Source organism: Dermatophagoides farinae, chromosome 6 (assembly GCF_024713945.1).
Source record: "Dermatophagoides farinae isolate YC_2012a chromosome 6, ASM2471394v1, whole genome shotgun sequence".
NCBI lineage: Eukaryota > Metazoa > Arthropoda > Arachnida > Sarcoptiformes > Pyroglyphidae > Dermatophagoides > Dermatophagoides farinae.
In genome coordinates this window covers 4,102,123-4,128,573 of record NC_134682.1, presented here as the reverse complement: position 1 = coordinate 4,128,573, position 26,451 = coordinate 4,102,123, and the positions used below count along the sequence as shown (strand labels likewise).

Sequence of the window (26,451 nt, the reverse complement as noted above, 5' to 3'; positions counted from 1 at the left end):
GCTGTTGTTGTATTACTGCTGTTCCAAGATGGCTATTGGAACTGGCCCCCTGTGCATGTATTTTTCATTATTATTATTGTTGTGGATGAACATCCCATTTTTTTTTAGTCACTCGTTAAGTTTATCAGCGTTTTCGTTCCAATTTTTCTTCTTTTTTTTGTTTTTTTTTGATTTTACATGCTCTTTGTTGAAAATTTTTTTTGTTGGATCATTGTTGTTTGACAAATAATTTTATTCATATGTCATTTGTGATCTTGATTCTGATGTGTGGCCAAAAAGGAATTGATTAAATATTCAACAGGGATTTTTTTTTACACAATGGGTGACAATCCTTTTGATCATTGGGAATTTCATTTCAGGATTCAGGATTTAGCATATATACCACTATATAAGTAGATCACGTTAATATTTTTGAATTTGTAACAGAAAAAAAAGAAAATCACTACTAACCAGAGATTAGTTGAGAACCACCATCACCAATGACAAAGATTTGAATAAATTATTTAACCATCTTCGATTGATGGACAAATTTTCGTCGTCGTCGTCGTCGTCGCCGTCATCATCATCTTGGTCGTGCCAAACAGATCATCAGAAATGAATTTCGAAAAAAAAGTTTTGTTGTTGTTGCTTAAAAGTTCTGTCAAAAAGTAAAAAACAAAATCAAAGATTCGGTTATTTTGTTTGTTTGTCATAGACCAAGATCAAATTTAAATTTAAGCAAAAAAAAGTATAATAAAAAAAATCAATCACGATCGATTGTTGTTGTTTCCTCAAATATTTTTTCAATGTAAACGTTTTTTTTTCTTTTATTCGATGACTTAATCTTTGAACCGATTTTCATTTTTTGTTGTTGTTGTTGTTGTTTTGTTGTTATTTCATTCGGTCATTCAATCAAGGATTTGACGCTATTTGGTCCACACACAAACACAGCCATTGTATTCTAATCATGTTTCTTTTCTGTTCATCATCATCATCATCATAATCAAACAAGAAAAAAATTTATAATTCGAACATGATCGATATATCACAACACGGATGATGTCACGCACGACCATAATCATAATCATCATCATGGATGAATGGATAACATCCTTCAAAAATAAAACGAAAACAAAAACGAAAAAAATCGTTTCATCATGTTTTTTTTGGCTAAAAACAAAAAAAAAGAATTTATTTTAGTTTCAGTTTTTTTAAAGAAATTCAACAAAATAAAACACTTACAGAATCATTGAATTCGTTCCATTTGGATTACGATTATCATCATTGAATGATGATGTAAAAAATAAAAAAAAATTTAATAGTGCGATGATACATATGATTCCAATGTTCAATTTGATCGATCTATTGAAATCAAATAATAATAATAATCATTTCATTTGATGACATTGAATATTATGAAAAAGATGTTCCTGTGTGTGTGTGTGTGTGTGTGTGTGTGTTGATTGAACAATGAAAATTAGAAATGAACAAATAATCGTTCGATCAATATAGATGTTTCAATAAAGTAAAAACACACACACACACATACAGTCAATTTGAAATAATTGATGGCCAATAATAATCAAAGGTTAAGTAAATACCAAAAAAAAAAAAAATCTTTCTGTCTAAGCGATGAAATGATGATGATGATGATGAACAAATCAAATAAAAATCATTATCATCAAAATGATCAATATGCCACACAATAATGTTCGAATTTGGTCACACTATATCTACTCATCTAGTCCAATCACAATTTGATTGTGTGTGTGTTTTTGATTGATTGATTGATTGACAATTTACTTTCGAAAATAAAATATAAAAATAAAATAAAAATAAAAAACTTTGTCATCATCATCATAATTGAGATTTCAATCTAAAAAAAAAAAAATTCCACTTTTTCAATTCAATTTTTGAATGGTGACGAAATTCCTTAAGTTTTTTTTTTTTTTTTTTTTGAAAAAATAATGATTCACATGTGGTTTTATTTTTACTTTCGATAATGAACACACATTTGTGTGGAAATAGAAATATAGTCAGTATGAAAAAAAAAATATGACAGAATCAATTCTTAAACATTAAACACACACACACACCGGCAGCGACCAAATAAATTGATGTGATCGTTTCAACAACAACAAATATGATGATGATGATTCAATAAGACAATAACGACCTTTTTTTTTGGCGGCAGGATTGACAGATTGTATTTTATTTTTTTTTCTACTTCTTTGCCACCATCAATCGATCGATCAAGCGATCAATTTTTGAATCTCAACAACAACAAGCGACAACAACAACAAACGACAACAGACGATGACAGAAAAAAATCAAAATTTAAACTTTAAATGAAGACTTCAGAACATGCGTTGAATTTTTTTTTGTTGTTCTATTAAAGAAAAACAATAAATGAATTTATCTTTGAAAAATTTAAACAGCCCACAATGACCTTCAAATGAAGAATTCCCCTAAAAAAAAACAAAACAAAATGAGTGATATAAACAATAAGTCACAATAGTCGATGACATGATTCATCCATCCATTCATTCATTTATTCATTCGAATTTACCAAATTCCGAATCATACATTCATATTCGTGGCCAATTAAAATCGTGTTTAATCCTATCTCTATATGTGTGTGGTTAAGGATTTAAATTTCTTTTTTTTTGTTTGTTTGAAAAAAAAATTTAAATTTAAATTTGGAACAATGATGATGTTTCAACACAACAGTAATCCATTCGTTTATTTTTTTTTTTTGTTTGTTTTTCCATTTTTTTTTCACTGAATGGATATATCATATCATCACTTATGGTAACGAAGAAACAAAAAAAAAGCTAAACCAACTTGATGAAGACAATTGTTTCAAATGATCAAACACACAGGTAAGCCAAAGTTTTCAAGCTGTCCATTTATTGAAAGAAAAACATGTCAATTTTTATTGAACAATCAACGTGATGATTTTTGATTTTTTTTTGTTTTCATTTTCTTTTTTTTTTGCTGATTTTTTTTTTGTATTTATAGCCCCGTTCATTTTTGATCTTGACATTTTTTTTTGTTGTTGTTGTTGTGTATAGACCACCATCCATATGATCCGATGATAATGATGATATCCATTTCATTTTATGAAAAAAAATGATGATGATTTATCATATCAAATTCAGTCATTTGATCACGATCAGATTGATGATTAAAAACAAAACAGATGATCTATCCTGGCTACTGGGTAATATATACACACACACACAACAATGGAATAGATTATTCGAAACAAAAAAAAAATCAATAATTAATCTCATCATCCAAAGATTAATCCACTTTGATTGAAATATTTGATGGATGATGAACTTGATCATCAAAACAAAACAAAAAAACGATTGGTGCATCTGTTTTGGTTCATCAATCATCAACGGTAGCAAAGTTTTGAAATAATAAAGGCCATTTGGTTGATTTGAATGTCAACAATAACAACAACAACAACAACAGAAAAATCATGATATTTGATTGACCATCATCATCACTATGATGACGTTTGATTAATAACCCCTTATAAGGCGGCTGTCAAGAAAAAAATTAAAGGTCAGAAATTTTGTTTTTTTGTTCACTAGAAAATGAAGAAATTTTTTTTTATTGTTTCTTTTGCGCATTGACATTCACGTATGTGAATGTGAATCACCAATTTCAATCATGTCAATCATCATCATCATCATCATCATTTCGCTAAACAAAACGTTTAGGTCAAATGTTGATGATGATGATGGAATTTATCGCTAAAGTGTTAAACAAGAATAAAAATGAAAAATCACAAGAAGAAGAAAAAAAATGTTTTCCATTGTCGATTCTCATCTGAAAATGTTTTTTTTTTTGCCATCATTCTTCAATGTGATCATTGAAAGTCAGTGAAAATTGTTATCATAGAACAAAAAAAGAAAACAAAAAAACAAACAAACATGATAATTTGTCCGGATATCACGACCAAATTGAACAAAAAAACCTTTTTTTTTCATTCAAAGAAATTTCATTTCATTTCATTTTTTTCTTGGTTTCGGTTTTTTTTCATGAAGACGGCGAAAAAAAAGCAACAAATTCAAACACCAATCATAATCAAATATTAAGCCATGTGATGATAATGAGAAAAATTGAAAAATTATCATCACTTACCGATTAATCACATTTAAAATGTGATTTGTATTCCTTAAGAAATAGAAAGAACAAAAATGCAATGCATATGTTATGAATGCCAATTTTTTTTTTTAAATACGGAACCATTTTTTCTCCATTGACCGACAACGATGATGATGATGATGATTATGATGATGATGATGATGATAACTCGTGATTTATCCGCAGGTTTTTTTTCGGTAAATATACACTATATATATGAATTTCAACAACAAGTAATCATTTTACCATTATATTTTTCTCTTTTTTTTCCAGTAATTCAATTTGAATTTTGATTTCAAAATTCAATTCAATTCAATTCAATACATCAAGAAAATGTGTTTTTTTTTTATTTCAATAATGTAATGAATCCATTATCCATTATTCATCATATACAATCCATTTTCAATCTGCTTTTCATAAGTGGACATTATGTCAATGATTATGATGATGATGACGATGATGATGATGATGGCCATTATGAATCTCCCGTTTTTTTTCTATTTGAATAACACCTGGCTGAGCTGAAAACAAATGTTTGAATGAAAATTATATCGCCAACAAAACAAAACAAAAAAGACATCAATCATTAATGAATGAATGAATTAATGGATGAATGGATGGCTGGATGGATCATCAACAAAAATCATCTCGACTTTTTTTTCCACCATAATAATGATGACGATGATGATGATGAAAATATATAGATTAAAGTTAATGTAAACAAAAACGAAGCCGATATAATTCAAATCTAATTGCATTAAAAATTCTACAACTTAAGAACTTGAACTTGGATTGATTTATTTTTTTTTCTTCGGCTTTTAACTTTGAACTTTAAATGATCCAAAAATGGATTTAATTTTTATTTTCACACATGTAAGTACATTGTTTTTTTTTTAAAAAATTTTGCTTTTCATTTACACATATCTCTATAATCGTAATCTTGATTTTTCCATTTCATTTCATTTCATTTTCGATTATTATTTGAAATTATAGATGGAAAAATAATTGTTTTTTGTTGTTTTCAATAAAGAAAAAATTTGTAAACAACAACAACCCGAGGCTAAATATATATACAATGTGTATCGGGATTAATGAATTATAAATCTTTAGTGCAAATCGATAACTTCCGACATTTATCACACTACGCACACACACATACACAGCTGAACTTATTGAAAATGAACTGGATCTTTTTTTGTGAGTGTGTGTGAATTGATTGTGAATTGAACGATCCTTAATTTTGATAACAAAATAAAATGATTCATCAGCAGCCAATGATCAAAAGTAAGTGCACATTTATAGGCCAAATTATGGAACAAAAAAATGAAAATGAAAAGCGAAAAACATTTTTTTTCATCATCAGCATCAACATCATTAATCCATCCAATTTTAATCCGTTTATTGTTATTATTATTCACCAGTAATTATTATTATACTTCTAATAGACTGCCAGGATCAAAATCAACTCACCACACCACACCACACCACATCATGCATGGTGCAAACATCCTATAACCTGTGTTGAACATCCACACACACACACACGAACAAACTAAATGAAATGAAATGTGCTACAATTATTTTCTAATCAAGGTCTTTCAATTTGATCGAAATAATTAAAAGCAGAAGTAATAATAATAATGATGATGATGATTATTACAGCATTGAAGATTTTAGATGAAAATGAACTGATTCATACTAGCTACCTATAATCATCATGATCATTCATATATTATTGTTCATATATTTCATTCATGTGAATTGTTTTGTTGTATTTGGATTTAAAATGAAACGAAACGAAACGACAATGGAAAAAACTATATATAGAACAAAGTCACACACACACACACACTTATATATCCGAATGATGATTATATCATATATATCGTATATGATCAAATCCATTCTTTGTTGTTGTTGTTCAAGTATATACAATTCATTGATACTGAACAAACAAATAAACGAAAAGAAAAACTTTTCATATATATATGAATATAATATGATTATAATCATAAATAAAGAGAGAGATGAATGAAAACAAAAAGGATTTTTTTTCCTTTGACCACATGGATTCATCACCATGATGATGATGATGATGAAAAGAAGTGATATATTGAAAATTTTTAAACAAAAAAAAAAAAAAAAAAATTTACGCAACACTTCCACTATAGTGGCCACCTACAATTTTTTTTTCATATATATTATTATGATGATGTGTTGAATGATAATGGGATACAATTGAAATTAAGATATTTTACAATGATGATGATGATTGTTGACAATAAAGATGATGATGATGATCACCATCTTCATCATCTTCATCAAATGGATTCATGAATGAATGAATGAATGAATCACAAAACAAAAGATTGGTATGTATATAACGATAATGACCTTGGTCATTTTTATTTTTTAAAGTGTCACACACACATATGAATATAATACTGAGATCATCAGAACAACTAATGAATAATAATAATAATAAAAAATAGGAGAATTTGATGGCCAAATTGATGTCATGTGTTTATTTTTATTATAATGATGACAAAATGAAGATGATGTTACACACACACACACACACACACCACAGTGAGTATATTAATCCTTTTTGGTTTCATCATCATTAAAATTTCCAACAACGAAAAAAACCATAGAAACAATTCGATCTGATCCAACTTGACTTGAATTTTTGGGCGAAATTCAACATCATCGGTCGATTTTTTTTTTGACCATCACACACACACGACCAAACCTTCAAAAATCATTGGAAAACTAAATATAATTGTTTCAAGTTCGAACTTATCAGTTGTATATCTAATATACAATAATAACAATGGAAAACAAAAAATGAATGAATAAATGATTCCCATCCTTTCATTGATAATGATGATGATGATGATGATAATAATAATGATCCAGAAACAAAAACAACAACAACAACAAGATCATCATCATCATCATTTTCGGTATAACACGATTCATCATTGAATTATAGATGGGAAGAAAAGAAAAGACAAAATAAAAATTATTCGGTTATATAAATGGCATCATTCTTGGAACCTTGAATGAAAAACACACACACACACACCACGACTACGGAACAAATGGATCAGACAAAAGTTGTGAATTTGATTTCGGAAAACAAACAAACACACACACACACAATGACAATGACAAATGTTTTCGTGATAATTAATGAAATTGTTAATTATGTAATTAAAGCCAATGATTTGCCTAATGGTATCATCTTTTGCCCCGTTTAATTCTTACAATTTGTATACATAATAATCAATAGATCTAGATTGACCTTATCGATTAACAGAAAAAAAAATGAAATGAAATGAAAAATTCCATGACTCACGAACTAATATAATCATTGAGCAATATATGAGATATTACATCATTAATCGAAAGCTTTGGCCATATGATGATTGAACAACAACAACAACAACAAAAGTAATCGCGCCTCTGTGTGTTATATTGGCAATTTGTAGGCAATTAATTTTATCTGTCATCATTCATAATAATGCCTTGATAATCAAATGATGATGATGATGATGGTGATTAAATTCGATTTGGTTTGTATAATCGAATTCAAATCGATTCGTACCCGATGACAAGAGAGAGAGAGAAACACGCTGATGATGTCGATGTTGATGATGATGATGATAATGAAATAGACAAAACAAAACAAAAAAAAAATTTCTGATATTTAATAATAATAATAAGCAATCAAGGGGAGGATGATGATGATTATTTCATCGATCAATCAAACCAAACAAACGAATTAATGAATGAAATGAATGAATGAATGAATGATAATCATGATTTGAATCTTTTAATAATCGAAATCTTATACTTATCGATATAATAATAATAATAATAATTAATGTAACATATCTGTCCATATGTATTCGATTCGATTCAATTCGATTCGAATGACTAAAAATCTATGTCTGTGATGATGATCTATGTCTGTCTGTATCATCATCATCATCATATGTATGAATTTGCCCGCGTGTAAAACATTCAAATTGAAAATGTGAATAAATGTTTTTCTTGTTATTGAACTTTTTTTTTTTTGCTTGGCTTTGTGTCTCGACAATGTTTTTTTTTTTACATATATAATATACACCCATAAAACATTCACATGCCATGTGTGTGTATGGAAACTTTTTTTTTTTTTTGTTTCATCCAAAGAATGATGATGATGATGATCAGACCACCACCACCACCACCACCAATCGTATAAATGAAAAAAAAACAAAAGAAACACGACATATCATCGATCCATTGATTGTTGATCGAATAAAATGAAAACGATATGTATATAGACAGGCGTCAATTAAACTTTTTCGTGTATTGATACAGCTGAAGGTTCGATTTACATCAAATACATCATCATACTGTCCATATCATCATCATCATCATCATCATAATCATCATTCGGCATTTCAATGGCTTATCATTTATATATATCAATATATATTGAGATTAACCACCGAATGCATCAATCAATCGTCATCGATCATCATAATCAAGTTATGGGGCAATAGTGAAAAGAAAAAAGTTTTCGATATATCGATGATGATGATGATGATGATGACCATGATATGTGGAATAAAAATGTGGATATATACAATATATGTTAATATTTAATTGATGACAAAAACAGACATGCCAACAATTGTAGCATTAGGTTTGGTATTTACTAAACTTCCGCTTTCGATGATAATGCTAAATTTCGAAACAAACAAAATTACAGTTATTATTATATTTTTAAAATGAAAAATTTTATTTTGATTACATTTATTGTATTTGTTTTTTTTTAATTATTAAATTAATGAACAACAACGGCCAACAATGTTGATGCAGGTGATAATTTCAATATATCCAATGTATCATTTTCATTGGTCAATAATGATAGACCTTGTTTGAATTGAACGGATTGACCATCACATACATTACCATATTGTTCTAGAAACCATTTTTTTACATCGGCCAATGTTTCTTGTGAATAAAACACTGCTTCAATTAATTGCATTTCACCAGTTAGCTCAAATTTAAATCGAAGCTTTGTAAATATCGAACGATAATTGCTTAGATTTGGATTCGTAACTAAAAGTTTGGCTTTTGTTTCTCGACTGATGAACATTTCTTCAATTTGACGTGTTCGTTCAAGATTCGAATGATATTCTTTTATATTAGCCGATGTTATTTGATCATCTGATTCAACATCTACTGGTATCGATTGATCGATCAGTTTAACCTGTCTATCCAATTCGATCGGAATGATTTGTGGATTGGAAATCAAATCTTTTAGATAGGTCATTTTAGCTTTTCTTCCAGCTTCATCATCATCATTTACGTAGACTAGCCAATCAGAATCTTTATCATCAATGGTGAAACCAATGGCAAACATAAAATCCAATGTACCATCTAGGCTGAGAACTTTTTGTTCAATTTTAGATCGTCGTACACGTTTAAATTTTTCTAGCTGTTCATTATTTTCGGCATTCAATAGATTTGATACAATTTTCAACAAAATATCCAAACAATTTTGTAATCGAACATTGCGGCCACCGTTGTTAGGACCATCATCGATAGATCGATTACAATTGAATACAATCATAGCTGATCGAAGAACAGGATCATCAGTAAAATTATCATAGATGGATGATTTAATTTGTCGGATAATATCTTTGAATGGAATCGAATCATTTATATCCAAAGTTTGACAAGTGAATCGTTGTGCTTCTTCAAATTCTTTGAAAGGATTTTCCATTTGTTTCAATTGTTCCTGTTGTTGTTGTTGTTGAAGACGACGTTTCTCTTCCATATCATCTTTCATTTTTAATTCTTTTTCAAATTTTTGTTTCTCTTCGGCCATTATATCGTATAGTGTAGATTTATTTACACTGGTTGTTGTTGTTGTCGAATTTGGTCTTGTTTCCAGACGAGCTAATGTAGCTTTAGCTACATTTTCATCTGGACCACCATGACGTTTTGGTTGTGATTCATTCGATTGAATTGATTGACCTGAACCTAATATTCGTCCCATACCCGATGATGATGTGGATGAAGTAGGCCTTTGTGATGCATTATCATTGAGACGATAGCCAGGTCCAGCCTTTTTGAATGTTAGATCACCTTTTTTCTTGTTAAATAAATCTTTAATTTTCTGCATGATTCAGATTCTTGGTGTATGTTCTTTCGGTAGCTTTAATTCCAATGCCTCTTTACGAAGTTGATCTAGAAACAAAACAAAAAAAATATGAATGTTTATTCAACCAGAATATATAAATTACCGAAAATTAAATCCTTTTCTTCTTTACGATCAATGAGAACATTGATACGAGAACCATAAATATTCCAAGCAATAGATAATGAAACAAGATTGATTAGAAACAATACAATTAACCAGGTTAATGAATATTCCCACATATGAACAATGATGACGAATGAAATATGATAATTGAACAAAACAGAAAAACAGAAAAAGTAAACAAACAACTCAAACACAACGTATGATGAATGATGATGATGATGATGATTTAATTTATTATTTCAAAAAAAAAATTTCATTTTTTACAACAATAACAATAAAAAAATCAAGAAAAAAAACGAAATGTCATCGCACATAAAAACAACAACAACAAGATGGCGTTCATAAAAAACGTTCGATTAAAAAAAAAAAGAATTTTTTTATTCAATGATTTATGAAACACTTTTTAATCGACAAATAATCTCAAAAAATTCTGAAACAGATAAACAACAGATAGAATCATTGAGATCAGCACCCTTCTCATATTTGTGTTCATTATGGATTAAAATAGGTTTTAGATGAGGCATTTTGAGCAATATTACACCGAGTTGTTCTAATTGATCGACAATCGTACCTCGTCCAAGCTGTACAATTTGTTTTAATTCGTCCAAACTTACTGAAGAATTAATCAATGAGGAAAAATGTATAGCACAATTTTTAAACAAAGCAATTTTCATTCGTCTTGATTCATTTGGACAGCCAAGTTTATCACAATTTTTCACTCCTTTGATTTCATACGGTTCAGCATCAACTAAACTTCCATTTGCCAATGATGCTGTGATCCAATCCCAATGTACAATCCATTTATTGGCAGTCAATGCCATAAGATATTTGAATGATCTAGTTGTCAAAAGATCAGATTTTTTCGTTCCAGGTGCCGAACCAACCACTAGATGTGTGACATTCAATGACCATTCTTTGACCAATTCAAAATTTAATGAAATGGCAGCTTTAGATAATCGCCGTTTTTGTATTTGTTCAAGGTTGGAACATAGTATGACAAAATGATTATAAGTATCTGATGACGATGACGATGATGATGACGATGATGATGAATATGTACAGAAACGTTTCAGTGGAACAGAATAATCAGAATCTTCATTGCTCGATAAAAATGGGAGATTTTTTTTCTTTTTATTTTTTTTATCAGTACTTGTCAACAATGGCTGGAAATATGTTGGAATTTTCACTGGTGATTCATCGTTTTGAGAAGATTTCACATTAATAGACGTACTCTTTACCATTGATGATTCATTTGTTGATATTGCCTCTGTTTGTTTGGAGTTTGATGAAAAAACCGATGTTTGCATAGCATCAGTTTGTACGGATTGAGATGAAAAATTAACTACCGGTAAAGGATCGGTTTGAATGGATTTCGTTGATTGCATTATTACTGGCATCGGATCGGTTTGAATGGATTTCCATGATTGCATAATTACCGGCAATGGATCAGTTTGAATGGATTTCGTTGATTGTATAATTACCGGTATTTGATCAGTTTGAATGGATTTCGTTGATTGTATAATTACCGGTATTTGATCAGTTTGAACCGATACATCCAATTTGAATGATGGTGGTGATGATTTCTGTTCGGAATGATGAGATACTATCAATGGATCGATCAATTTTTGCATGATATTGTTGATAGTTGGACAAATATTCGCTTGTAATGTATGATGCAACATTTTTTCAATGCAACAATCATGTTTCAATGGCTGATTTTCCATTGTTGTTATAGTATTTGATTTAATTTTCATTTCATTATCAATAACTACAGTCAAATTATGATTGATATCACCAGAATCATCAAGATGATCATTACCAAGGGTTTCATTTGTGAACAAAGTTTTTTGCAATTTTAAACATTTATCTGCTAATTGCTCAAACAATACATCATCATTAATATCTGTTTGATCAAAATGACAAAAACATGATGGACATTGTGATAAATGAGATAGACAATTTGAACAGAATAAATGGCCACATTTAATCATTTTCAATGGCAATTCATCATGTTGACATTTAAGACAACATTTCGATAGACGAATCATTTTTTCCAAATTTTTTATCAATTCCATATTGTCGGATAAATTATGACGATGATTTTTCGTTGCTGATTTCATCATTAATTTCGTGTTGCTTTTCATATACACACACAACACACACACACACAAAATCGAATGCTAAAAAAAATTTAAACACAAAAAAAACACTTGGCTATTTCGCTGTTTATGAATATACCGGTTGGATAAAAATAGTCAAAATCATTTTTTCTATCCATATCTATTGGTTTCATAATGAAAACAAACCAATTCAAAAGAATGTCAAATTTATTTAGAAATAACCAAATTATTAAAAAGACACCAAAAAGAGAAAAGAAAAAAAAATAAATTAAGTAAAAAATAAGTAATCAAATGATGACAAATATACATCCAGAATTGTGTGTGTGTGTTTGTGTTTGTCAAAATTACAAATTTTGTCAACTGTTGGCATTATCAGATGAAGCAAAAAAAAAACAATCAATTTTCCTAAACATTTATCATGGTCATTATTGGCAGTGTGATTTATATTATCAAAATCTTGATTCATAAAATTCAATGTTGAAAAAAAAAACATTTACAGAACAAGAATGATGAGATTGAGAAAAAAAACAATCCTTTTTTTACAGCTTAGTAATTTTCCACATGATTCTTAGCTCTCTCCACACATAATGGTGTGTGTATCCATTGATTTGATTGAGAATGAATACACACACACACTTTCATCATCATCAAAATAAGAGGTAGATGTAAACAAATAAAAACGAAAATGAAAAAAAAGAAATTGAGAAGAATGAAATGAAAAACACTAGATCAAATCATGGATAATGATGTTGAATTTTGAACTGTGATGTAAAAATGTAGAATACATAATGAATGAACGATAGAATCGGAAAGAATACATATAGCAGATATAAAACATATGGAACAAACGAGATGAGAGGAACACATACACATTTTCTAACATGGAGCTATAAAAATTCAAACAATCCAAAGCGGAATAAACTTTGTATAAATTGATGATTATGAATTGTGATTAATTAATTGAGATAAAATCATTGTCTATCTAGATTCTAGAATATCATTTTCTGATTATAGAATGTGGTTGATTTATCTGGAAAATAAATAAAAGAGATGATTAGCATGAGATTTTTCTTATTCTATAATATATTCATCATACTATTATGATCTTTAGTCGTTTTAGCGGCTGGATGATGATGATTATGAATCGGATTAGTATCTGCCGTTGCTGACATTAATGAATCCAATGATGATCCAGTCATATGTAAACTATTGGCATATGGATCATTATTATTATTATTATGGCCCATTGATGATAATCCATTTCCATTCGAAGATGGCTGTTGTGATGATGACTGATTATTCTGATAACGACATGCAGCCAATGATGATGAATAATCAAAATGGCCATTTGCCGTCGTCGACGATGATTGAGGATGATGATGATGAGAATGATGTCCCATCAAACCATATTGATGTAAAAATTGTTCGGTCGTTTCTTTATTCGTTACACCAGCTGCGGCAAATTGTTGCATTGCATGATCATAAAAATCTTTATGTTGATGATTCGAAGATGATGTTTCTGCTGCTGTTGTTGTTGTTGTTGTTGTTGAATTTCGAACATTCCCACCAACCGTACCATTATTGTAATTGGATTTATTTTTTACAAATGAATTATGTCCTTGATGATGAGAATGTTGATTAAGTGAATTGTAAAAACCGGGATTAAAATGTTGACCACTAGCTGCAGCCGCTTGTAAATATCCAGCTGCAGCTGCATTAAAATAGGAATTTTTAGTTCCAATTTCATCGGTTATATTGTTGAAAAAATTAAGAGCATAATTCACGGCTAAATCAGCATTTGTAGTGGATGGTGGTGGTATCGGAACGGATGGCTTCGTATAATGTTGATTGGCCATCGACAGATTCTGTTGTTGATCATTCGGTTGATGCAATGAATTATCAACAGAAGTAGTAACGGAATTAATAGTTGTTTGTTGCTGTTGTTGTTGTTGTTGTTGAACATCCTGGCTATTTAATACTGACTGTTGCTGTTTAGAATGTTTAGCCGTTGAACTACGACCTTTACGACTTCCTTTACTAGTAGTACTGTTCGACTTAAGAGATTCGATAGATTTTTTTGTCAATTCGGAATTTTCATCTTGATTTTCATCCGTTTTTGATCGTTTTTTATCACCATCATCCGTATGACCATCATTATCTTTATTATCGATTAAGGTTGTTTGACTATAATATTGTCCATTTGAACCAAGTTTAATGACAACTGATGGCCGTTTCATTTCGACCGGGCTAGCAATGTTATCCGTTGATTGATGAATGGATGATGATTCTGATGATCTTGTCTTTTTATTTTTGCTTGTTGAATGTGTTGATTCGGTTGTTGCTGTTGTTGATGACTTTCGTTTATTGGTCGTTGTTGTCGATGTTGTTAATGAATCATTCATCGTTTCTGATTCATTCAAAATTTTAACCTTACTTTCTTTACAATTAATTTTCAATTTAAATGGAAATGGTTTCTGAGATTCGGCATCTGAATTTGAAGATTTAGATTTGGCAATCGTTTCTACTGTTTTAGCATTTACTGTAGATATATTAGAAGTAGAATTGGTTTCTGAATTATATGAACTTGAATCTAGATGATTTGCCTTACTATTGTTACTGTTTTTACGATTAACAACCGTAGTTAAACATCCAGCCGTCATAATTACATCACGATGATCACCTTTTTTCGTTTTTAATGTTTCGATTTTTGTTTCTTTTTTGCTATTCCTAGTTCGTTTATTCGATTGTTTTGAATCATTATTTGTACTTGAACTATTGGTCGATGACGATGATTGTCGCTTCACTTGATTCGATGATTTTGATTGTTCAGCATTTGCAGCAGCTTTTTCTTCATTAAAACCTTTCATAATGACCGAATTGATACGATTAACATCGATTTTCATTGCATCAGATGATTTTGATGATTCAACGTTAACACCACCACCATCATTACTATTCGATGGTGGTGTCGGTATTGGAGTTGGTGGTGTCATCGGTACCGATTCTGATGCCACCGTAGCCATTATTACAGCTGTAGGTGCAGGCTGTGGTGGGGGTGTTGTTGTACGGTTTGTACGTTTTAAATATTTTTTATATTTCATTTCTTTGTAGCTTATTTTTGGCGATTCCACCTGATCAGCCGATTCTGTTGTTACGATTGATGGTTCTGGATTCTGTTGTTGTTGTTGCTGTTGAAGCTGTTGTTGTTGCAGAATTTGTTGTTGCTGCCTTTCCAATTGAAGTTTTTGATCATCAATTTGTTTTTGTAATTGTCGTTCACGTTCATATATTTCATCCAAACATCGCCGCTGTTCATGTCGTCGTCGATGTTCCTGTTGACGACGTTCCAGTTGAATTTGTTCAGCTTGTGCACATAGATCATTTAGTTCATCTTCACGTGTTACTATCAAACGTTTAAGTTCAGCAATCTGTACTTTCAATTGTGATACACAATCAGTAACCTCATGAATTCGTGTCACAAGATCTTGACTGGATTCAATATTGAGATCTTTAAGGTAACGTTTTAAATTGAATTTATCTTCATAAATTTTTTTGTTCATTTGATTGATCTGATAATTGGAATTATCGTTTTCATTCTAAAAATGTGACAGAAAAAAATGATTTTATTCGAGCCATAAAAAAAATAAAGCTTACCTCATACGTATGTATGGATTGTCGAAGACTATCCAGATATTCTGGTTTACGCATATAAAGATTAAAATTTTGAATTTGTTTGGCATATAGATAGAGTAATTCATTTAAAGTTAATGGCCTACATAGACGAATGCCATTAAACTCTTTAATCTGTTCAGATATTTCTGTTTTACTATCCAAACGACCAGCGGCGGTGGAAGTATCATCAATGTCGGGTGGTGGTGTCATCTGTTGTCGAAGAGCTGTCGTTGGTGATGATAGATCACAACTAGCATTAGCTGCAGCTGCTGCAATCAATTCTTTATTGATAACAGTTATATTTGGCACCTGTACAGTTGTTTCATCCAATCGTGAACAAAGACGTTGTTCCACACAACCGGGTGGTGGTGGTGAATATCGTCGACGAGAATTATGTTGATGATAATGATGGCTATTTCCATTTGGCACATTTATTGATAGATTCGTATTGATGGCCGTTGTACTAAGAACAGTTTGTTCATGCAATACAGCCAAACTATTCATCGATATACCTTTGAATGATTTTTTTGAACGTCCAGTGGAGAAAATTGATGATTTCCTTTTTGTTTTATGACTGATTTTCTTTTGTGTGGATGATGAATTTTTCTTTGGACGTCCACGACGATTATTGCTATCATTACATTGGTCTTCATCAACATCATCATCTTCCGGTGGATTTGAAATTCCATTTTCAATATCATCATCATCCTCATCATCAACTATATTATTATTATTATTGCCACTCAATTCACATTGATTATGACTAGTTTCATCAATACCAACATTATTATCTCCATTACCGGAATGATCATCAATGTCATCATTTTTATTGTCAGGAATGTTTATTTTTCTAGGTCGACCACGGGTACGTTTCTTTTGTGCAGCTATCACCGTCGAAGCTATTGTTGCTGATGTTGATAATTTCGGTGATCTTGACATTTGATCATCATCAATTTCCGTTGTTGTCGTTGTCGGAGTCACCGTTGAATTCACCGTAGATGGTCCATTTGTTGTTGACACTGAAATACTGTTGTTACTATTGTTGTTAGTATTCTGGCCAGAATTATTATTATTATTACTAGATATATATTCTGACCATGCTTTTCTTGTCCATTTATTTGGTATCATGTTTTCATCTTTAATCAAACTATTTGATTGATTTGAATCGTCTTCGTTATCGTCAATATTTTGTTGATGGATACCGTTGTTGTTATTATTATTAACGATAATATTTTGATGATTAGATGCTGTGATTGTTGTTAATGCTGTGGATGATAGCTGTTGTTGTTGTTGTTGTTGACGATTTCTATTGGATTTTCTATTATGGCTACTTGTACTGCTGCTGTTACTAGTGCTACTACTGCTGTGGCCATTGTTGTTGCTCTATATACATAGTAATATTTACAATGACAAAAAAGAAAGAAAGAATTGAGTCGGTCAGTATGAAAGAAAGAAAGAAAGAAAGAGAGAGAGAGAGTTTATGTTCCAAAAGAAGAGGGAAGACAATCATAGTCGAAATAGTCGTATCTTTGAATACAGTGGTATTCAAACTTTCTGGATCATTTACGTCAATTTATCTTATCGTTTAATCTAAAATCACTGATAAGCTAACTGTTGTGTGATATATATGAAACTAAAGATAATCTAATAAATTGGATGAATAAACCTAATCATAATCTGTATAATAATGATTTAATAAATTGTTTTTTGTACAATTGTGAATCCAATCCTATGGTTGAACATCACTGATCGATATAAGAAATCAATACTTTTCTTACCTTTAATCGATGATTTTTAGATTTTTCAAAATATATCGCCAATTGTTTACGATCAATTGTATGTAAATAATATGATACTGGACGACCAGTCCATGATACAGATTGATCACGTGGAAGAATTTCTTTCACTGTCATCATTGCACCAATATCGGAAAGATTTCTTTGTGAAAAACGAAAATTCAATGAACAAAATGCTTTTGATGAAAGAATTTGCGATCCATCTAATAGATTTTGAAAATAACCCTTTAAACGATGATCAACTTCGGGTCCAAATGCAAAATTATTAACAAAAATGAAACTAAATTGAAAAAAAAAATCATTTTGAATTTAGAGAATCATTGGTGATTGTCTTCTATATATAAAACTTACTTGGCACCATAAATCATATCTTTGAATTCTTCGGAGAAAAAATCACCACGAAATAATTCAAAATCTGAACACTTACGGCCATACCATTTGAGCCAGAATTGAAATTGTTTTTTCATTTGCTAAATTGAAATAAAAAAAAACGGATAAATAAATCCAAACAAAAAAAAAAGAATCCATTTACCTCAGCATATGTAGCTGGCAAATCAGCTTTTTCAATTCCAATACAACGAACACAATTAACAGCAGCGGCAACATGCAATACAACTTGACCAATACCGCTACCAAGATCAATAAATACATCATCTTTATCCAGACCAATTTCATCAATCATTTGTTGTACAAATTGGAATGATGTTTCACCATAAACTTCGGGTGAGAATGGTTCATAGAATTTATTCAATTTTTGTGGATCACCAACACTATGATTATAACACATTTGCATTATATGTGATAATAATTCTATTGTAGGACGTTTTTCTGGTTCTGGTATTGATGTTCCTTTCCACTGGATAGAAATAATTGAAATCAAATAAATTAATGAATCATCATCATCATCATCATCATATTACTAACCATTTGCACTGATCCCTTGATCACTTTATTATAACGATCACAAAAACATTTCATTTTTTCATAACTAGATGTATCATAATCGGCTAGAATATTTTTCAATGCCGTTTCCAATGGTGGAAATTCTTCGGCCACTAGACGTATGGTTTCAATAATTTCAATGGCAGCATTATATTTATTCTGTTGTTTAAAATGAAAAATTCAATCAATTTTTTTTACACACATTACACATTACACATACCATTACAACTAATGGCCAATCATATTCAGCAGCTTCAGCACCAACTGGACTAAGTAGACGAAGTTTTCGTGTTACATTTATTAATTCTGCTGATGGCTGTGACCGTTGTTCAATCGATGGCCGTGTTTCCATGGCCATCGATGATGATGATGATCGAATTGTTGTTGTTGTTGTAGATTGAATATCATTATGGTCACTATTTATCAATGATGTATCAATTGATTGTTGCTGCCGATTATTATTATTGTTATTATTATTATTATAGTGACTACTATTTTGATGATGATCAACCAAAGCTGTACCACCGGTAGTCATGGCAGTACAGGGTAATAAATAAAAAAAAAGGGTTATCAGGATAGGATATATCGGGTGGCGGTGTTATAATGGTGGTAAGATATGATGATGATCGAATGTGAGCAAAACAAAACAAAACAAAAAAAAATTCAAAATTTGAAATTAAAAAAAAACTCCTATAATATCAAAATGAGGCACAGACGTATTTTGTTGATTAATTTCATTAAATTTGAATTTTTCATTTTTTTTCTGGAAAAAAAAACAAAGAATAAAAATGAGTAAAACATAAGTAGACGGAAGAAAATATAGAATGATAAAGAATTCATTCGTTCATTTCTTCATTTGTGTAAATGTAATGTTATGGCAGTATTCGAATTTAAATGTTTTGTATTGTTGTCAACATTCGATTAATCGATTGTTGTCGTTTTTCGTTTTATTCTCTGTTTCTCTTTCTCCTTTTTTTATGGTGGGCGCGAGAAAAGAGATTATAATTCTGGATAATTATTAATGGATTACGATGAAATAGTTCCGTAGTAGTTTATCGAAAAACATTTTTCATTGGAAAATGAAGAAAAAAAAACTTCAGGATTTTTTTTTTACAATACCCCACAATCATCATTCAAATGAAGCCATAAATCCTTTCGCCTTTTTGTTGTTTTTTCGAATCAATCAAGGCCCAATGTACAAACACTGTGTGTGTGTATGTGAGGCAAAAAAAGGCTTTTGTGTGTGTGTTTTTCGTTGAAATTTTTCCGTTTGTTTTTTTTTCTCGTCAAAATCATTAAAAACAATGATGATGATGATGTACAATAAGGCGCAAAAAATGATGATGATTATGATGATGATGGAGATTTGAAAAATAATCGGCCATACCAGCCTTCATTGATATATTATCGTTGGTTATATTTTCATTCAAACATATGATCTGATGATCAGCAATACCAAAACAAATTTTCATATGGTTCACCCACAATGTTGATGTTCCAAACATACACACACACACACACAAACACACACACACGACGAAAGAAAAAAAAACCAAAACCAAAACCAAATGGGCAGATTTTTTTTCTTCTTTTTTTTAGGCCAATATATCCATCATTTACATTTTGGGAGAAAAAAATTTGTTTATTTTTTTCTGTATAAATAAATAATAATAATAAAAAAAATAGAGGATGCTAAAAGTTTGTATGAATTGAGCCAGCCGTTTATTTTTTTTTTTTTTTTGGTTTGGTTTTGTCGTCGTCGTCGTCGTCGTCTTGATCATCATCATCATAGTCGTCGTGACAATCCCCTTCTTTGCTTATTTCTTTTCAATTCGGCAGATGATATTTATTTTTTGCGCATGTTCAATTCGTTTGTTTGTTAATTTTCACTCATAATAAATTATTATAATAGCTCATCCTCATCATTGCCATACTCATTCACTATTTTTTTTCGCCAATATACAGATGGTATTTTTTTTTTTTTGTATATCAAATGTTAGTGTCGATGCACGATTCATGTAATCATGTAATGATGATGATGATGATGATGACCCAAGAGAGAGAGAGAGAGAGAGAGAGAGAGAGTATGGAGTATACTCTAAACACAAACTACTGGTCTTATGATTCGAGCAAGCGTATCATGACAGGAAATATGAGGGTGGGAGGGGGTGAAAGCACATGGCACATCAATTCATTCATTCATTCATTTTTTTCCATTTTACTGTCTAAACTCTCTTTCTCTCTCTCTCTCTCTGATGTTTAGCAATATTGAAAACACAACCTTTATGATGCTGCAGCATGTGATTAAGTGGTTATATACTGTATTTATTAATGTCGGAATGCTTATCGGTTGTTTGGTTGACCTTTTTTTTCCTTACGACGCCCGATTCGTTTGTGGTGGTGGCTCCACCTTTTTGTTTTTATCAACCACTCCTTTTTGATATATAGAAACGATAGAGAAATAGACCTTTGACCGCATCGTCATCATCATCATCATCATAATTCGTGACGTTTCCATCATCAACCAAAAAAAGAAACAAGAAAATTTTCAGGGTGCAATTGATGATGAAATGAAAATTTTTATTTCTAGTTTTTTTTTGTTTTGTTTTGGGCTCCTTAAAGAATCTCTTACACACATGCGTACATTTGATATTTCATCCACAGATGTCAACGTCCATCAAATGGTTGACTGGCTGGCTAGCTTACTGCTGCTGAATGTGATGATATATGAAATGAATTCCTTCGAAATGATGCGGCAGCAGGTAGTTGTAGTGGTTGTATTAATAATAGTTTGGATGATGATGATGGTTGAAAAATCCCCAAAAAACAAAACAAAAAAATCCTTTGAAACCAATAAATCAGTGTACAAAGTTTATTTTTTTTTTGTCGTTGAAATTTAACATTTTTTTTTTTGGAGATAAAATTCTTCCAAAATTATCCATACAACGAAAATGGTCGAACTATTTACAATTTTTAATCAAAAGAAAAAAATGTTATATTAATATGAATTGAGTTTGTTGATAGAGAGAGAGAGAGAAAGAGAGAGAGAAGGAAAAAAATCTTACTTGATGTTTGAATTTTTTGTGGTTTTCCAAGAAAAAATTTCGCTGGTTTACGTATCTTATTGATTATTGTTGTTGATGGATGTTCCATTATATCATTGCCACCATTGTTACCACCAACATCATCGATACCATTCGATCCATTCGTATGATCATTACTATGATCATTATCATCATCGTCATCATTAATTGGATCATTATGCATTGCATTATTATTATTATGGCTATTATAGCTATTATGATTATTATTATTATAACCAATATTATTATTAGCCATTGGACGTATATATGAATATGGTTCCGGTGGATATCTTGGAAGTTGCTATGCAAACAAAACAAAAAAAACGAATCAATCATGGACATTCATTAAATAGAATATATATAACACACCTTACGACAAGTGGTTATCAAACACGAAGCTTCATTCAATGTCATACGTGCCGGAAGATATGACTTCATATAACAAGAAAAAAAAAACACAAAATATTGGTTAACCCAATCATTCACATTATCAAAAAAAAAAAAAAAAAAAAAATTAACATACATTACCAGTACACATACGAACAGTAATTGGAAATGTACGACTTTTACAATAGATACATTGACTTGGTAATCTTGTTGGATCAATTGATTGTATACATATTCTCATTTGTGGCTATTTTTTCATCGAAATCGAATGATAAAAGAATTTGCTATTCACTTATATATAAACTTACCATTGGATAGGTTGAATAATGTTGAAATAGACTGATGAATGAAATGAAAAATAATGATGACCACCAAATACCAGTGGTAATAAGTACGAAAATATTCTTCATTCGTATCATCATCATCATCATTCTGATTGAATCAACCATTTTCAATGATAGTCAGTAAATGAATGATGATCATGAAATATTTTTATTTTTCATTTTATTTTCACAAACAACAACAACAACAACAAAAAACCGACTGACCCGAACACACAATCTTCCACCACCACAATACATCCGAATATATATATTGGAATCTATTTGTCCACCCATAAATTCACTGGACCGGATTGGATTTGAATTGATTGGATGTTTTTTTTTGTTGTTGTTGTTGTTGTTGTCGTTTGTTGTGTTGTTTTGAATTCATTGATTCATAAATTTTAACAAAATAAAATAACAAACCAGGCGGAAATGTCATATTTGTCATTGAATAATGAAAAAAAAAATTTTTCTTTTTTGGAAACAAAAAAAAACAACAACATTTTTTTTCAATAAAAGAAAAAAACAAAAAATAAATCATTCAAAATAAAACAAGTTAGGTTAGTTATAATAATTTCATTCATTCATATATGATGAATAGGGTCAAGTTAGATGATTAATGATTAATGATGATCAATTAGATTGACGAATCCAAATCTTTGCCGGAAATTTCGTAGCCATCATCGTCATCATCATCGTCATTATCGATATCATCATCAGGTACAATATCTGCTTCAACTTCTTTTTCGATACGATATTCAACCGGTAATGTAGATATAGCAGATTGATTGATCATATCCAAATTCGAATCCTTGTAACGTTGTATTGGTGCTAATTGTTCCATTATCATATTTGAATTACTATCTCGTTTACGACGTCCCAAAAATACTGGTTGTTGTCTTATTTGCTGTAAAATATTTTCAATAAAAAAGAAATTGTGATTCAAAAAAAAAAAAAAAAAATTCAACTTACACCTAAACATTGTGAAATGACACAGAATGCCTGCGTTGCCGTTATATTCATCGTTAATGCTGTCTGTGTGTGTATGTGTATCGAGAAAAATGAAATTTAAAATAAACACCAAAAAAAGAATTTTAAATGACGAGATTACAAACCGATCCAGTACATCCAAGAACCTATTGATGATAACAAAAAAAAATAATAATTTTACAAAGAAAAAAAGTTTTTTTGTTTCACCAAAACTTACCGTAGCATCAAACATATAATAATTACATAGGACACATTGGCTCTATACATATAAAATGTGGATGGAAATAAATTGAAATGATGATTAGTAATTAAAAAAAAAAATCTGGAAATAAACATAATCATCATCATCATTACATTAATAGTGGATAAATTTGGTGAATTATAACAAAATCTTGTTATCAATTTCGGTGCAAATGCAATCTGTAATGATGGTCCACAACCACAGCCTAATAATAATAAAACAACGCCAATGATAATGACAAATGATGAAAACCATGATTGACCAATCGATTGTTTCGATGATGATGATGACGATGATGATGGTGATGATGATGATGATAAATGTATCGATTGTATCGACCTAGCCGGTCCTAACGATATGGTTGTCGTTTCCATTATAAATTTTTTTCTTCTCTTTTACACAACACAATTCGTTGATGATGATGATGATATGATGATGATCGTTAGATTTGAAATGAATCATTTTTTTTCATTTGAAACTAAAAAAATAATTTAAATCATCATCAGCATCATCATCATGATGATCGAATCAAAAATTCGAGTCAGGTGAATCAACCAAAACAACACATGATGAATGACCCAAATGTTGAAATTGAAACAATAAAAACGACAAGATAAACAAAGGTATTCCAAAGAGAACATTATTATTGATATATATCATTATCATGACAAAAAATATTCGAGGATATGATGATGATTGTTGTGTTAAACAAACGATAAAAAAAATGGTACGAATTTCAAAAACAACAATGATGATGATGATGATGAACAACCGATGAAGAATATTTTTTTGTGTCATTAAATTCAACAAAAAACGATGAAAAAAAATTATATTGTAATTTGATTCTCTTATTTGTTGATCCATCTCCATAATTAATTCTGCAATTCAAATTTCATGTCTATTTAAATTTGGTGATTGATTGATTACATGGTGAATTTTTTTTTTTTGCTGCTGTTGTTGTTGTTGTTATACATTTTTTGTCATTTAATTTGCAATTAATAGACTTTTTTTTTGTTCTGTCAAAATTCTAGCCATAAATTGAATTTCAAGTCCTTTCAAGTGTAAATAAATCAATCGATCGAGGTCAAAGAAAAGTGAAAACAAACAAAACAATGATTCGAATGTGGTGTGTGTTGGTGACTAAGTTTTTTTTCCATTTTCAATTCGTTCGAAAAAAAATATCATCATCATCAAGAAAAATTGACATTGACTAGGATGACGAAAAAAAATAAAAACTAAAGTAAAATACAACTGGCTATAATTGTGAAAAATGTTTATTGTTTGTGTTTTGTCATCAGAAATTTGGAAAAAATTTCAATTTCAATCATAAAATCATTGTTGTTGATGATGTGATAATGATGATGATAATGAATAATGTTAATGAAAATCATCGAATAATTAATCTATTATCAAAATATTTTCATCATCAATTCAAGTTACGATCAAATGATTTCATTCAACCGAATCATTTAACTGTCCTGTATACATTACATATGATTGTAATGGAATTAAATTCTAATGATGATCATGATGATGATGATGATGGTGATGATTATGATGATGTTTGGATTAACGATAATAATAATTATAATAAATTTGATTTTGATTATAAATATAAATTATTCAATAGATTGATAATATTATTGAAATGTTATTATTGTCCATTTAATACTAATAATCATCATCAATTATCATCGAATAATGGTGATCATAACAACAACAACAACAACAACAACAACAATGATCGTCATCATATACATCAGCAACCACATCGGAATAAAACGTTAAATGTTCATGATGAATTTGAATTATATCGGCTTATTTTTCTACGACAACCAAATGGACAATCATTTCGTAATATTTTGCTTGTACTTTGTCAAGTGAAACAGAATAAAAATGAAAAAGAGGTAATATTTTTGTTGGTGATTTACAATTGTAATTATTGATTTTGTTTTTTTTTTTTTATCATTATATCACTGATTTACTGATTGATTGATTATAATAGATTTATTTGGATGAATGTAAAATTCGTGCAAACACATTGAAAGAATTACGACAATGTTATAATGAAAAAAATGAACATCAAAATGAATTACGTTATAAAATGGTACGATTAATAAATAAACGTGATTGTTGTAGAAAAAAATTGATTGAAAGAAAAAATTATCTACAACAATCGGCACAACAAAATCTTCAAACATTCGAACAATTAAATGATGCTACAACAACAATGATGATGATGATGATTGGTAATAACAAATGAATGAATGAATTATTTTATTATGTTACTGTTTATTGTTTCTAATTCTAATTAATTTGATAATAATTCTATTAAAGAACGAAAATAATTTTTCACATTAATATATAAATAGTGACTATAAATTATTGATATCGATGAAATTCGTTGTATCAAAAATACGTTATTTTTT

The 26,451-nt window shown here is 29.8% G+C and overlaps 6 protein-coding genes and 1 long non-coding RNA gene across 8 annotated transcripts; 1 reads left to right on the top strand and 6 right to left on the bottom strand.

The window, feature by feature from the left end:
* Positions 1-112: 112 nt before the first annotated feature.
* LOC124493473 (uncharacterized) lies at positions 113-1,384 on the bottom strand. The gene is made up of 4 exons (XR_012832301.1): positions 1,222-1,384; positions 751-1,091; positions 451-637; positions 113-384 (listed from the first exon to the last, which is right to left on the bottom strand). It is a non-coding gene; the product is annotated as an uncharacterized LOC124493473 (long non-coding RNA).
* Positions 1,385-8,914: 7,530 nt separating this feature from the next.
* Positions 8,915-10,959, bottom strand: LOC124493248 (UBX domain-containing protein 6). Its single transcript, XM_047056317.2, has 2 exons — positions 10,449-10,959; positions 8,915-10,392 (listed from the first exon to the last, which is right to left on the bottom strand). The coding sequence occupies exon 2, from the start codon at positions 10,325-10,327 to the stop codon at positions 8,981-8,983; it is 1,347 nt and encodes a 448-aa protein (XP_046912273.2). The 5' UTR covers positions 10,328-10,392; positions 10,449-10,959; the 3' UTR covers positions 8,915-8,980.
* On the bottom strand, positions 10,855-12,661 carry MCPH1 (Microcephalin). Its single transcript, XM_075732232.1, has one exon. The coding sequence runs from the start codon at positions 12,610-12,612 to the stop codon at positions 10,858-10,860; it is 1,755 nt and encodes a 584-aa protein (XP_075588347.1). The 5' UTR covers positions 12,613-12,661; the 3' UTR covers positions 10,855-10,857.
* Positions 12,662-12,777: 116 nt separating this feature from the next.
* On the bottom strand, positions 12,778-21,043 carry gpp (DOT1 like histone lysine methyltransferase grappa). 2 transcript variants are annotated; one of them, XM_075732231.1, is made up of 9 exons: positions 19,219-21,043; positions 18,981-19,157; positions 18,589-18,912; positions 18,408-18,526; positions 18,039-18,336; positions 16,243-17,643; positions 15,197-16,184; positions 13,685-15,127; positions 12,778-13,618 (listed from the first exon to the last, which is right to left on the bottom strand). In XM_075732231.1, the coding sequence occupies exons 1-9, from the start codon at positions 19,531-19,533 to the stop codon at positions 13,578-13,580; spliced, it is 5,106 nt and encodes a 1,701-aa protein (XP_075588346.1). In that variant the 5' UTR covers positions 19,534-21,043; the 3' UTR covers positions 12,778-13,577. The 2 variants fall into 2 exon arrangements, with proteins under 2 accessions (XP_075588346.1, XP_046912619.2); XM_047056663.2 differs by having other exon boundaries at positions 13,685-16,184.
* A 531-nt stretch (positions 21,044-21,574) lies between these two features.
* LOC124493732 (uncharacterized) lies at positions 21,575-22,942 on the bottom strand. The gene is made up of 5 exons (XM_075732382.1): positions 22,777-22,942; positions 22,605-22,715; positions 22,451-22,513; positions 22,064-22,382; positions 21,575-21,958 (listed from the first exon to the last, which is right to left on the bottom strand). The coding sequence occupies exons 1-5, from the start codon at positions 22,915-22,917 to the stop codon at positions 21,933-21,935; spliced, it is 660 nt and encodes a 219-aa protein (XP_075588497.1). The 5' UTR covers positions 22,918-22,942; the 3' UTR covers positions 21,575-21,932.
* A 299-nt stretch (positions 22,943-23,241) lies between these two features.
* On the bottom strand, positions 23,242-25,136 carry LOC124493445 (uncharacterized). The gene is made up of 5 exons (XM_047056522.2): positions 24,136-25,136; positions 23,999-24,040; positions 23,907-23,927; positions 23,764-23,826; positions 23,242-23,698 (listed from the first exon to the last, which is right to left on the bottom strand). The coding sequence occupies exons 1-5, from the start codon at positions 24,394-24,396 to the stop codon at positions 23,429-23,431; spliced, it is 657 nt and encodes a 218-aa protein (XP_046912478.2). The 5' UTR covers positions 24,397-25,136; the 3' UTR covers positions 23,242-23,428.
* Positions 25,137-25,313: 177 nt separating this feature from the next.
* LOC142597622 (uncharacterized) lies at positions 25,314-26,441 on the top strand. Its single transcript, XM_075732313.1, has 2 exons — positions 25,314-25,929; positions 26,028-26,441. Exons 1-2 carry the CDS (start codon positions 25,378-25,380, stop codon positions 26,283-26,285), a joined length of 810 nt encoding a protein of 269 aa, XP_075588428.1. The 5' UTR covers positions 25,314-25,377; the 3' UTR covers positions 26,286-26,441.
* Positions 26,442-26,451: the final 10 nt, after the last annotated feature.